Below are 14,403 nucleotides of genomic sequence, written 5' to 3'. Positions count from 1 at the left end.
CTTCTAGAGCATTTTTTCCAATTTTAGAATCAGTATATCAGTATGAGTTTAGCTACTATACTAGTAATGAAAGTATGAATATTCTAGTGGCCATTTGGGCAGTTTGCTGAGGGAAATAAAAATTTGCATCACCTCCACTGGTCTCTCTGGCCTCCTCAGAATCACCAACTGGATCATTCCTCGTATGTTTCCTTCCATGGACATTGATCGCCTAAGTGTTTCCATAGCTTCATGGTTGGACTTTCCCAAAAGAGATTCCCCATTAACTGCAATCAGCTGGTCATTCATCCGCAGACGACCATCCTAGGGTGGAGGCAAGTAAAACAGTGTTATATAGAGAAAAGCATGGCGATGACATGTGACTGGTTCAAGGAAAAGTTCAAGTTTAAAATGAAAAAAAAAAAAATCACCTGTTAGGAATGATTTATTTTCCACGGCAGAAAAAAAGGTTCTGGAGTTTATCAAATAGTCACGAATACTAAGAATAGAGAATTATGTGAAAATGCTTTTTAGAAATGTTAGAGTCCCAAACTGCAATAATTTAGACATATGTATAATGTCTCTTAAATTTTGGCAAATATGCTAGCTTAGCCTGATTCTGCCATTCACTCTGGCAGCAACCATGTTGCTGATTCAAGGAAAGGGGGTTTGGAAGCAAAAAGAAGAGGTCCATGGCTTGAAAGGAGGGATTGCATTTGTAGGCACATAAAGACGTGGTGCTTAAATGCTGCCTGCATGCTTGAGAGCTGTAATGCATCTCTGGGATAGCGTTGCTAGCTTTATCGGATAGTGCTCAGAAAAAGCAAAACAAAACAAAGCAAAACAAAACAAAACACTCATGTAATTTTCTCTAACACAACCCAAAAGTTGTTAGTCTGCAAAAGAACACAGAAGCATGCAATGCAGGACCAATTTGCTACAATGTCTTCTGGCAGAAACAGAAGTCTTGACAAAAGGCACTGTCTAGCCTTTGGGAAGGAGGCTCTGACTGATGAGGACTTTCACCTAGCATCTTCAGGAAGGAAGATCATACAGCACAGAGCCCAGGGAATTCTGGCATGTGGGCAGGAAGCCTGGGTTCTAGTCTCAATTACTGCTGGAAGCTCAGCAGCTAAACAAACTGAGATGCCAGATTCACCTACAAAAGAACTTGAAGGGATCCCCTCAACTGTGCCTCCCTAACAGGCAGTCTGGAAGGAAGAATGCCTAAAGTATTGACAGTTTGATTAGGGCCATGTATTACACCTGTTATCCACTAGGATGGGACATTCTTGCTGTGAGACACAGATGCAATTTTAAGAATGTAATGATGCTGGCGTTTTTGCTAATATGTCTAACAGAAAAAAGAGTAGGTGTGTATGACGATTTTTCCATAGATTATCTCTAGTTCTCACAAAACTCTGGAAGTGGAGTAGATTAATGGTTTTACTCACATTTTGCAAATAAGGAAACTGAGGCAGGAAAGGGAATGTAATTTGCCCCAGGTCGCAAAAGCAAGTCTGAGATAACTGACTTTAAGTTCAGGTTTCAGGAACCTTGGCTCTTTTCAGTTTCTCTACTAGGGCTGCCTTTGTTATTTGCCTCTAGACTACAGTTGCACAATAGTAAAACAGGCAAGGGGAAGTATGAAAGGGTTTTTGCATTTAGAAGGATCTGGGATCCATGTTCAAAGGAAATGAAATGCAAAAGAAAAAAAAAAAGTCTCTCCAGAGTTTTTCTCCAGGATGAGAAAACCAGACATGCCATGAGAAAGGGGACTAACTGTACAGCTTTGGGAAAGAAATCCTGTGGACAAGTGGATAAACTTTGACTAATGCGGCGACAGATAGGTACAGCAAGTTCCTCTGCTGACAGCCGGGAAGCAGGGGGTGATGAAAGCTGTTCTGGGGCATAGATGCCCTAGTGGAGATGCACTGCCCATGTCTCCTGCTGGAGAAAGTGTTGGCCCACAGATCGTGGAGGCTACCCAAAGGGGCACACATCTTCTTGGTGAAAGGGAGCTGAGATGGTAAGGCAATGGGAGTGATCGATAGAGAGGGGGGTCAAATTGAGCTGCCTCCATGGAGCCTGATGTCCTCGCCCTTCCTCTTGTTTTCCCACTCCACTTAACCTTTACCCTAATTTGGAGCAAATCTGGAAATGAGATTTACAGGAAAGGCCCAACCAGAAAGAAACCGCTTCACTTCTGTTATCCAGTATGGAGTGAAGGCTACATGAAGTGGGGGTAAAACACAAACAGCCACACTGCCTGTGTCAAGTGAAGTGAGACACTTCAGAGATTATTCTGCTCCACTGTGGCATTTGATGGAAGGAGGACTCAGGGCTGAGTCTTGCCAAGGCAGTTGGGAGGGTCACTAAAATTCTTTTTAGGAGGGCTGGACAGGGGTGTGTAGTTTTTTAAAAAGCAGAGGAAGCAGGAGGTTTGGATCAGGATCCTTGCTCTGTGAGCAGGAAATGAGGCCAAGTGCTGGATCTGGAGAAGTTTAGTCTTGGCAGAACACCTCATCCGCTATGAAAGGAGGAAGAAAGAGAAAGACTGAAACTTGATGGCTACTTCTAGAACTAAAGGAATGAAACCAGAGCAAGATCCTTCCTTGTAACCTCCTGTGAACCTTCTCTGTGAAGCTTGGGGCAAAGTCTCAGTGAAGAGGTAAATAAGAGATAAAGGGATGGAAGAAAAACCTTTTTTTCTTTTTCTTTTGGTAAGATAATCTCTTACAAATACTAAGCACCCATTTTTGTTTTTAGCTACCTTCCGAGTCTTAAGCATGCAGAAGAACTAGGTTGAAGTACAACACGTCTGCTGTATCCCAGTTCAAAACAAAAAGGTGGGTCAGGTCACCCCAGAGTAGCTGGAATTTTTTTTTTTTTTTTTTTTAACAAGCATTCATATTTATCACGAGCCTCAGTGAAAGCTGTTGGTGTGATAAAAATCTACATACTCTCCTTTTTCAGTTTAGCTGGTCTGTAGCTATTGGTTTTTGCTTTTCCTTTATAAGATAAATGATGGTTAATTGCATTAATGGTGATGCCAGTAAGCACCACATTGTCCTAACATTTAAAATGTAATCACAGAATTTAGAGCTGGAAGCATCCTTAGAGATCATTTTGCCCAACCTCTTCCATTTATAGATAAATAATGTGATGCCCAAACCCAAAGAGGATGAAAAACCATTTATTGAACTCTTCTTAAAAGAAGGCACTTCCACATGTATTAGAACTTGCTCAGCTAGTTAAGATCAGTAGAGAACAAGTCCTGACTTCTCAGCACCGCCTATTCACTAACCAGTCTGTGGTCTACATAGATGACAATGATGAGTCCCTAAAGGCATAACACTTCGAGAAAAAAGACTTCTGTATCCTGAGAGGACAATATGCCACCAGATGTCACCTGGTGGAAAATCTTACATGAAAGCCATAGTCAAATGAGAGACGATGTAGAGCCAGGAGAATAGCCAGAGGGATAGCAGAGCAAGGAAATAAGTTGGAAGGGAGAGGAGGTAGGGAATATTTATCTATCTATCTACCTATCTATCTATCTATTTATTCATGCATTCCATGTCTAGTCTTTTTTTTTTTCTTTTTTTTCTTTTTTTTGGACCACTCCCATGGCATGTGGAACTTCTTGGGCCAGGGATTGAATTCCAGCCACAGCACTGACCTGAACCACAGCCGTGACAATGCCACCAGGGAACTCCCTATCGATGTCCAGTCTCTCTTTTCTTTTGATGGCTACAACACAGGATCAGAGCCACATTTGCGACCTATGCCATAGCTCACAGCAGCGTCAGATTCTTAATCCACTGAGTGAGGTGAGGGATCAAACCCACATCCTCATGGACACTATGTTGGTTTCTTAACCTGCTGAGTCATAGCGGAACTCCCTCCATGTCTAGTCTTAATCTAAAATGAAGTTGATTCAATGAAGAGCTCATTACTCAAGCTCATCAGAGATTCCTCAAAATTGTGCATGCCTGTTCTGCTTTGGGATAATTTTTACCAAGAAAAGTTTTTTTATGGTTTCATTTTTTTCTATTAACATTATGCTTAAGTAAATACTTAGGTTTGAGAATGGAAACTCTCATCAACAAATTTTACATTAGTGAATTCAATTACCCAGGGATGTTACTCAGTAATTCTAGGATACTTATTTCATCATAATCTAGATCATTCTTACATTTGTTAAAGAGAAAACAAACAAACAAACCCTCCAGCTATGGACTGATGTATGTGTTTTCCTTACATTTATATGTTGAAATCCTAACACCCAACATGATGGAATTAGCAGGTGGGGCATTTGAAAGGTAAATCAGTGCCCTTATAAAAGAGGCCTGGGAGAGAGCAAGAAGACAGCTGTCTATCAACCAGGAAGAGGGCTCTCACCAGACACTGAATCCGCAGAGCCTTGATCTTGAACTTCAGCCTCCAGAACTGTGAGGGATACATTTCTGATGTTTAAAAGCTACCCAGGCTATCACATTCTGTTATACAGCCCGAACAAAGACACTTTCCTTCCTGCTTTACGGTCACCATCAGACCCCTAATCAAAACTACCACAACTACACCCCTTACCTTTGGCAACCCCCATAACTAGCTCTATTCATTGTCAAGCCAAGAGGGAGTAATAAAGTTCCCAAAGAGGAAGAACAATGAGAAAAAGAGAAGGAGAACAGAATAAAGACAGAAAATGCCTCTGCCAGGGCACATTAGGACAAATAAAACCTGGTCTGAGATTTAGGTCTTCTCCATGTCCTGGGGTGGCTTCAAATCTCACCAGCCTTAACCTGGTTCTAATGCAGGAGAAAGAGAAGACCAGGAAATAAGATGTTGGAGTATTAAATCTCTCTTTTACTGAACACGTGATATAGGCCAAGACTTGGGCAAATATTTTCCATATAGTCTCATTTATTTCTCACAACCACCCTGAGAGATGTACAAATGGAGGCTAAAACACCCTACTCCCAATATTTAAGAGATTACAAATGGAGGCCCAGAAAAATGAACTGACTTGTCAAAGAATGCTGTCATGGCCAGGTCTACCTGTCTGAGGCGGATATGTACCCATTGTGCTTATGCTGTACTAACTTTTTTTTTTTCTTTTTAGACCCTCACCTGCAGCATACAGAAGTTCCCAGGCCAGGGGTCGAATTTGGAGCTGCAGCTGCTGACCTATGCTACAGCCACAGGAACATAGGATCTGAGCCTCATCTGTGACCAGAGCTCCTGGCAACATCGGATTGGCTCCTTAACCCAATGAGAAAGGCCTGTATCCTCATGGATACTAATCCAGCTTATAACCCGCTAAGACACAATGGGAACTTCACTATACTCTTTCTAGAATAAGAGTTCTAGAGGCGATTAAAGGCACTATAATGATTAATGAATATAATTATTTAATGAGTTTCTACTCTGTGTTGTCATTGTGTAAAACTTTCCCTATGTGCCAGACAACTGAATCCTTACAACGACCCTATACACTTGCTCCCCTTTTACAAAAGAAGAACCCAAGGATCAGGCAAGTTAAGTGCATTGTTACAAGTCACATGTCTAAGAGCAAATCTGAGCTAGGTCTGGGTCACTTGCTAAAGTCTATATAGTGATTCTTGACATTTATGGGCTCTTTTTAGACTCTTTTAAGAATCTAATAAAGGCTATAGATTCTCACCTTTTCAAAATAAATATTTACATGATAGTTTCTCCATAGCTGCATGTTTGGACCAGGTAATTCTTTGTAATGAGGAAGAATTCTGTAGGATCATCATGCACTTTGCAGGATGTTTCATGTGCCCACTGAAGCATATTCATGATGTCTGGAGGGTCCAATGACCTCATAGTTCAGCCTCTGCTGTGGCTCTGCCATGATTATTGGTGACAGTGCATAGCTTAATCCAACTCTTTGGGCCAATTCTTTATAAGGCCTGGTTACCTCTAAGGTTCTAACAAACATAGAGGGAAGAGAAGGAAACCACTACAAGACATGAGTCAAGCATGAAGGAGTGGGCTGGCCAACTCAGGGGTAGCTGGCTGGGGCCCAAGGCTAGTCTGCATTAGGCCAGGGTGTTGAGAGGATTAATCACAACCAGATGTTGGCTCCTGCCCCTGCCTGTTTCTAACAGGGCCTTTGGTGAAGCCTCCTGGGATGTCATCGATACTCAGGGTCCAAACCCCAAAGCTTGACTTTGGACTACAGAGCAGAACTTCCCTGGACTGGGCTGAGACTCTAGGCAAGATGGCACCCGACTAAAGGAAAGGACTGTCCTGAGCAAATCTTCCTCAAGGGCCTAAAATCACTCCAGAACAACATCTGCTTACTGTAGTTTTTGAAAAAATAAAATAAAATAAAAAAAATTCCAACTTTGAAAGAGACTTGTATTCCAGATTGAAATCCTTTAACTTCATTTTCGAACACTAGCAATGAAAGGAAAATAATAAATCTAGATTTTAAAGTACTGTTTTTAAAACCAAGAAAGGGAAGAAAGAGGAGAAGCATGTAAGTTCTTGTCTAGAAGGACACCTACTCACATTAGTCAATGCTTCACATCACTTGTCATAGTTTCCACCAATATGAATGGCGCCATTCTTGCCAAATAAGAATGCTATTTTCCAGAAACAGTAAATTGCACTCTGGTGGACACACCGTGGTGACTTGGCCTGCATGTTTCCTTCTCTCCAAATTGCTCTTTGCCTTCCTGCTCATCTGTTGAACAACTGTCTTCCAAATTAGCAACTGCTTCCCATTCACATGGGCAGAATTAATTTATTAATTTTTCTTCACAGGCAGAATGAATTGCTCCATCTCAACACCCATAACACTTTTAAATTTGTCTACCATAGTCCTTTTCATATTAGACTTGTTTATGTATTTATTTTGCTACCAGCTTCCTTTGCTGTGGAATGATTCTTTTTCAGTTTTCTGTCTCCAGTCTATGCTATATGTATAACTCATTGTTGCTGTTCAAGAAGTGCTTGCTCCACTGAATCACTTGAAACATCTTTCACTCAGGTACTTTGGACCTGGTTTAAGTTTCATCTACAATGGACTAAATCTGTAAATTTATAGACTGTAACTGGGAGAGATTTGTGAGCCCAGGCTGGCTTGGATATGCTGGCAGATGCTCAGAGAAACTTTTTAATTCTAAAAGTGAAGCTTGATTACTCTCTGTGTACTGGCTCAATATCCACTTGTTCAGCTCTCGTAAAATTTTAAATTTATCTAATTTAGTGATGATCTTAAGAACATCACTCCATTTCTATGTAGCAAACCAGTGAAGTTCCAGCAATGTACCATTTACTCAGCATCTGTGGCATATGGGACTTTTTAAAAATTAAAGATAACTAAAGAGTATTTTTTAGAGCATCATAATATATATATATATAACCCAAACTATTCTGATATAATAATAATGATAATAAAATGCTTATTTTTTTTTCCTTTTTAAAAACTTCCTGGAAACATATGAGGCATAAATACATATATTTCAACTACGGCCTCTACTATGGTCATTAGTGAATCTTATTTCCTCAGCAAGAAGTTTTAGAAGCACTGACAAGATTATCAGAAACATTCCTTGGCCATTTTGTAACAACAGCACTCTGCTCCTGTTTTACACTTTTTCTATTTCCTGTCCTTTCAGTTTCCTCTCCATCCCTTCCTATCTCCTTCCTGATTTTCTGTTTTTAGTTTACTTTGACCTAGCAACTGGGTAATAAAAAAACTTATTAGAGTGTATGTGCTATATGAATCAAGAAGATTTTGCATGAAGGCATAACTAGGTTGGAATCTCAGAGGCCTTTTTAACTCAATGAAAGGATCTTATTTGCTCACTTAAAATAAAAACAAGTTGTTGTGGCTTTGGTGTAGGCAAGCAGTGATAGCTCCAATTCAACCCCTAGCCTGGGAGCCTCCATATGCCACAGGTGCAGCCCCCAAAAGGCCCTCCCCCCCAAAAAAAAGGGAACTGTGCTCTTGTTTGTGCTAAGATTGCTAATAGCCTGGCCACTAAAAAATAAAAATAAAAACGGACCCAGAGCAGAAAGCCTAGAAGAAGTCTCTGACCACATTATGAGTTCAATATCTCCTATAAACACTCATAACAAAGGTGAATAAAGTTTTTTAGGTGAAAGGTACCATTTTCAGAGTCAAAGTATCATAACTGAATTGTTAATTTTGTATCATGATCAAATCAACTTTTGTAGATTATAATTTATTTTTTGATAGGTCTACCAATTCTTATATTTTTCAAGCCTACTGAGACAGTAATGATGTTCAAAGTACATATCAAAGTGATGCAGAGTACTAAAATCTTATTCAGCATGATATAAATCGATTTCTTATTCGTATTGCCATGCATAAAACAAAAACGTGAAAGTACTTAAAAATGGGCCAGGAAAACAATGATTGCTGCTAGTATTGCGGCATTTTAAAAGTAATGCTATACCACATCTTTACAAAATAATTGCTATTGCAGAAAACCTGTAAATAATATGCCTGATTATGTTAATAACATACACTAACATTTTTGGCTTTTTTTCTAAAAAAAGAAATTGATTTAAAATATTTGGCATGTCCTAATTGATCATTTTTTCATGTTAATAATTTAATTTCTTTAGTTAGTTATTGTGTTTCTTTAGTTAGTTATGCAGGTAGTATTTTTATGTAAAATTTTTATTGGGTATATAGCGGTGGTGAATTTTTCCAGGCAGAGTTCCTGCTTTCATTTGTTCACAGAACATCGCATTTTTGTGGTTAGGATGAAATGTTAGTGTTTGGCTTCTAAGAGTTGAGGATTTGCAGTGAAGCTATTTACACACCCAGACGGTACAGTCCTTTTGTCAGAAGTAAAACCTGAAAGACATGACTACTGGTAATGATCTTTACAGTTCTCCACCAGCAGAAAACATTATCAATTAAAAATAAAAATGCTAGTTGAAGAAATCGTTTAACATCTGTGTTCCTTAAAATGCTGTCCCTTTTATCTTCCTTTGGATTCATTAATTATAGATCTACCACATGATTTATAGATACCAGCAGAAGTGGAGGTGGGAATTACGATAGGAACTCCTACCAGACTTCTGCTGAGTAGCTTGGATGTCATTAAATGTTCCATATTACGACGATACACAGTGATTCAGGATCAAGGACCATGTTCCTGGAAATTCTGAGACTGTGTATATTCTCTCCCCACATTCATACTTTAGTCATTTTAAAATAGGGGGGTTGCTCGTATTAGTTAAAACCTTTTTTCTAACCCACTATGAAATGATATAGATCATGCAATACTGCATCTCTGAGGTTATATTCCAAATTTGCCAAGCACACAGAATCAAATTACTTAAATTATGTCTATTTCATATTCTGAGTGCATACATTTGCAATTAGCTATGTCAGGCATTTTTCTTTCATTTAATTTCATCATCATCAAGTAGTATTTATTAAGCACAAACCTGGCTAATTAATTTTCTAGAGAATAACAGTATTCTTAAATTTATTCCATTTAAGAGCCCTTAAGTAATCTACCTGATATATGATATTTTTCCCTTAGTAAAAATCACCTTTAAATTTTAATTTTTACATTATTGTTTCAAGGTTTCAACAGAACACATTCCACTTCCAAAGTGAGTATATTCAAATAAAAGATGTCATTCAGAATTAGTATAACAGACTCCAAGGAGTTTTCATTTTTACTATACAGCATGTTAATATTCTACCTTAATTTTTAAAAATATCATTATTCTATTTTTGTAAAAGTGGTTCATTTTTAAGGTGGAAAATGAAGAAAAATAAGCAGTTAAGTTAGTAGAGTCAACAGATGTAAAAAATACATTTTCTCTAAAAAACACTCAGTTAATAGAGCACAACAAAAGCAAAGCAAAAGAAAGCCACTGGTCTCAAAATTCAAAATGCTTAGCAGATGGGGATGAAATTATGTGAGGTCTTCAAACTGATCATCTAGACTTTATGTGTGCTTCCATGGAAAAAGGAAAAGCTCATTTTTATGTAGATTTGGGGAAAGGAGAATGTTTTTCTCAAGTTACTATTTTTTTCTCGCTGCAAAAAAGACAGTATTTCGTTTCATTTACCAGTAACAATAACAACACTTTGAATTCCAATCATACAAATGAAATTTTAGGAAAGCATCTTCTTGAAATCCTCATTTCCTTCCACTTATAGTTCTCAGGTCATGAGAAGTTAACATATATATGTGTATCTTGTATAATTTGGTTCTGGAAGCAATTCCAGTCTGGGGCAAATGCCCAGGCAAAATGACAGAAACAAAAACGAAACTACAAACATGCAATGCATGCTATTATTTAAGCAAATCAGCATCAATACTCCAAGTCACATTTGGCTGTGTTGGCCAGTGGTCACTTTGTCCATGAAAAAGCAGAGCTCCAAGGAATGTGTCAGAGGGATCTACAGAGGTCTCTGGAGCCAGAACGCCTCATTGCTGTGGCCTGACAATAGCAGAGAAGAGGGTCTGGGCTCTGCTTCTGACATGCAGACTGGAATTTAAATATTAAAATGAGATTAAACATTTGAATAATTCTGAAGAGAGTAAAAATATTGTTTGGTTTGCCCTGAGAGAGGGGGAGGTCTTCACCTCCAAGTGGGAATTCTAGGGCAGATGGATGTTCTTATTTTCAAATAAAGGTTTACAACTCTATTAGAAATGACTCAAATAAGAGAAGAAATGATAGAAAACAGCAGCCGGAGAGGTAAAGGGTGGAAAAAAAAAAAAAAAAGGAGGCCCTCAATTATAGTCACAGTCATGCAGGGGTTTTACATCTGGTTAGAAGTAGCCTATCTTTGTTTACACCAGCAGAAGCCCCCAGGAGATTACAGCACACAGAATCCACAGGAAGAATTTGGTCATACTTTTCAAAGCAGTTTAGTTTTCAAAAAAAATCCACCTTCCCTAAAGGGAAAAACACCTTGAGAACCAATTAGCGGTATGAAGGTCCAGGAGAGAAAAAAGAGTGTGTTCTGGTAGAAAGATTATTTTGTTGATTTCAGGTAAAAACCTTGGTCCGGATGCTAAAGTGGACTTTCCCCTGTGTTTAGCTCTCCTCTGCCCCAGGGACAATGCAGTCTGCTACGTCTATATCTCCTGAACAGGGACAGGAACAAAGTCTCAAAACAATTTTTGTAAGACCTCATCCTGAATCACAGAACAGGTGGCAATCTTCTGAGGAGTAATGGTAGATTATGAGGAGAAGAGCAGAAAGAATGGAAAAATACTCTTCTGTTTCCTGGTGAGTCAGATTTCTTGTGAGCAAGGCTTAAGCCTCTCCCCTCTACACTGAAGAAAGTAAACAAGACAAATGGATATTAAACATTCACAATGAGACCAAATTCATGACTGATGCCTCTTACTATTTAAGATCAGCCATAAATATGCTGTCCAGTAGTTTTTAATGGTATGATTGTCTGACTCAGCACACCCTTGTCAGGAGAGAAATTTACATAAATGGAAAGTGAAATCTTTCTGCAAGAAATAGGACTGGTAGAAACTGCTTAGGTAAGAAGATGCTCACTTATACAAACATGGATATACAGATTAAACCTGCTCTCCAATACCTGCGGGAGCTTAAGTTATTGCCCATAAAAAAAGCTAAGATGTTTGCTTTTAATTTCCCAAAATTCATTTCAGTTTCAATTTCACTTGGAATAAATCCTGCAAATAGAGCCATCACTAGGAATAAGAAGAATAATGTTAAGTTGGTATCCACAAATATGACCAAGACTCACCCTCAAACATGGCACTTGTTTAGATGGCTTGGCTAAGGCTGACAAGTATTGTATGAGACAGCTCCAGGACAACAGCCCTGATCTCTAGAAATATGAATAGATGAGATAAAGAATGTTCATTGCAGGATGGCATAGCACAGACTCTGAAATCAGACTGCCCTTGTTCAAATCTTAGTTTAAGCAGTTCTTGGCTTTTAACCATAGGAGAGGCACTAACCATTGAAATCTGCAATTTGTCTATGGCCATACCACCCTGAACATGTCCAGTCTCATCTGAAATCTACAATTTCCCTTTGATTAAATGGCATGATAATATCTAGTGTGAATGTGAAGAATAAAATTAGAGAATTTACCTAAAATACTTATCATAGGGTCCAGCTTATGCCAAGCATGAAACAGGAAGAATGTTAATTGATGTTGATGTTGATATTATTTCTACCATTTCCCTTCAGCTCCTGCTTTTGCATTTCTGAGCCTGATTGGAGAGTTTGACAGAATGCATGATTGGCCCCAATTCTTCACTCTTTTCTACCTATACCTTTGCCAAAGTCTCACCATGGGTAGACTGTGTTTCCCTACTCCTCGCCTTGACCTTGGATTCAGCCATAGGATGCACTTCTGCCACTAGTATGTGTTAGGAGTGACAGTGTGCCAGTTTAGAGCCCAGAAGTTTCGAGGCTTCATCCATTGCTGCTGGTCCTTTGACACCAACTAGCCTGAGGGTCCAAGGCACAGCTGAAGTATGTGGAACACACACAGACCTGAATATTGACAAGGTAGTAGAGACACTCCAGCCTGAACCAGAGCCCCTCCATCTACTCTGCAGAGCCAGGAGGGGAAACAAAGGCTGATAGATGTATGATAACTGAAATTTTGTCAGTTACTTATTATGCAACAAAAGCTAACTGATCTAAGGAGTGCATTAAAGAGCTGTCTATCCACAATGCATTTCTTATTTCCCAAAGAAAAAGACATTAGCTCAGTGTCTAGTCTGAAGCAAAAGCGGAATGATAAATGTGAGATGACAAATGCTTCAACAAATTCAAGATCTTAGGACTGGGCTTGGTTGGGGGGCTGTGGCTCCTGTAAGTGTAACTACACCTCCCTGGTTTGAGTGGACAGGGCACACATGGTTAATAATCAAAATTACTTTTATATTTATTTATTTTCTGCTTTTTAGGGCCACGCCTGTGGCATATGGAAGTTCCCAGGCTAGGCATGCAATCGGAGCTGCAGCTGCTGGCCTACACCACAGCCACAGCAATGCAGGATCCTTAACTCACCAAACAAGGCCAGGGGTCGAACCTGTGTCCTCATGGATACGAGTTGGGTTCATTACTACTGAGCCACAATGGGAATCCCCAAGATTATTTTTAAGTGGCTAGCATTTATTCAGAGTTATACACACAGTGCTAGGCATTTTATATCTATTTTCTTTTTGTCCCCATAAAAGCACCAGGAGGTAGGCACTACTCATTTTACTCATTTTATATATGAGTAAACTGTGGCATATTGAGGATAAGTAACTTGTGTACATTCAAGAGGGAGAGTAGTTAAGGCAGGATTCAAACTCAGAAAGTCTCACTGCAGGGTAAGGATGGTGAGGACAGTTGATGATATGTACAAATGAATTTCCCCCCTCTCTGTAATCACTTCACTGTTATAATCACATGGTACATATTACTTTATTTGATCCCTAGAGCCGTATTAGGTATTAGGTATTATTATTCATGGTGTGCCAGTTGGAACACATGATGGTGGAGTTGCATTTGAAACCAGGAAAATCTAGTTAACCATCATATTATGTTAACAGCTATGATCATATTGCCCACCCCAGTGTGAAAGGGCAGAATCATGTTCTCTTTTTATCTGGAAATATATAAGCTTCTCCAAGTTCAAAGGCAAATATGCATTCCTGGCACCATGGTTATCTTCCAGTGTTTAAAATGTGATAAATGACCTTTAATTTCTGCTATAGTCACTCTCAGGTTCCACTGAGCTTTCATTCTCACAAGCACAAGAAGCACTGTTTCTTATTTGCTGCCTTGATGTCGACTTGCTATTAGTTTTGCTTTTCCAATTGTGTATTTTTAGAATCAATTTTGTTAGGTTAAAAATTCAGAGGAATCCTAACAGTAACAAAAGTAAAGCAAGAAAGAATACTAACCATGCTGGGTCCTTAAAACTATTTCTAAGACGTGAGATTAACCACTTAAAGTATGAAAACAAACAGTTGCCCAGATCTGTTCACACATCCATTTCCTGCATCTGGCAGGAAAGCCCAAGTGGTCTCAAGTCTTCACACACTTTCTCCATCCAGTCCCCAAGCACAACAGCTACATCCCTCCATGTCTTCATACTGATGTACAAAACATCATTCTGACCCACCTTAAAAGCAGCACCTCCATGGATGATGGATTTGATAAAAATCCCCAAGTCTGTTCCAGTTTCTCGAGACTTGTTCCCCTTCAGGCTCACCCCAAGACCAGCAGAACCAGAATCATTTAGGGGGATCTCGAAGGTAAGCTGCTCAGTTGTCTCCAGGGAGAGCGCATAGCAGTCAGGTTCTCCTTTCTGTTGGGGAAACACACACAGAAAGAAGGATGGGAAAAAAGAAGATGAATATTTGTGCACTCAGATGGGCCAACATAGGT

The 14,403-nt window shown here is 39.2% G+C and overlaps 1 protein-coding gene across 9 annotated transcripts in view; it reads right to left on the bottom strand.

The window, feature by feature from the left end:
* Positions 1–14,403, bottom strand: part of PARD3B (par-3 family cell polarity regulator beta) — a 1,028,888-nt gene that overhangs the window by 418,267 nt on the left and 596,218 nt on the right. For all 9 annotated transcript variants that reach the window (XM_084998493.1, XM_021075045.2, XM_021075046.2 and 6 more), the window contains 2 exons: positions 14,138–14,323; positions 133–303 (listed from right to left, as the gene is read on the bottom strand). In XM_084998493.1, the coding sequence (XP_084854619.1) occupies positions 133–303; positions 14,138–14,323 (357 nt within the window). The remainder of the gene's footprint in view (positions 1–132; positions 304–14,137; positions 14,324–14,403) is intronic.

The sequence above is a fragment of the Sus scrofa genome, chromosome 15, assembly GCF_054392235.1.
Source record: "Sus scrofa isolate SSC_HxYL_T2T_F1_AM1 chromosome 15, Sscrofa_HxYL_maternal_Yorkshire_Landrace_v2.0, whole genome shotgun sequence".
NCBI classification, from domain to species: Eukaryota; Metazoa; Chordata; class Mammalia; order Artiodactyla; family Suidae; genus Sus; species Sus scrofa.
Note: the sequence above shows the minus strand (reverse complement) of the source record. Positions and strands in the feature narration are given on the sequence as shown.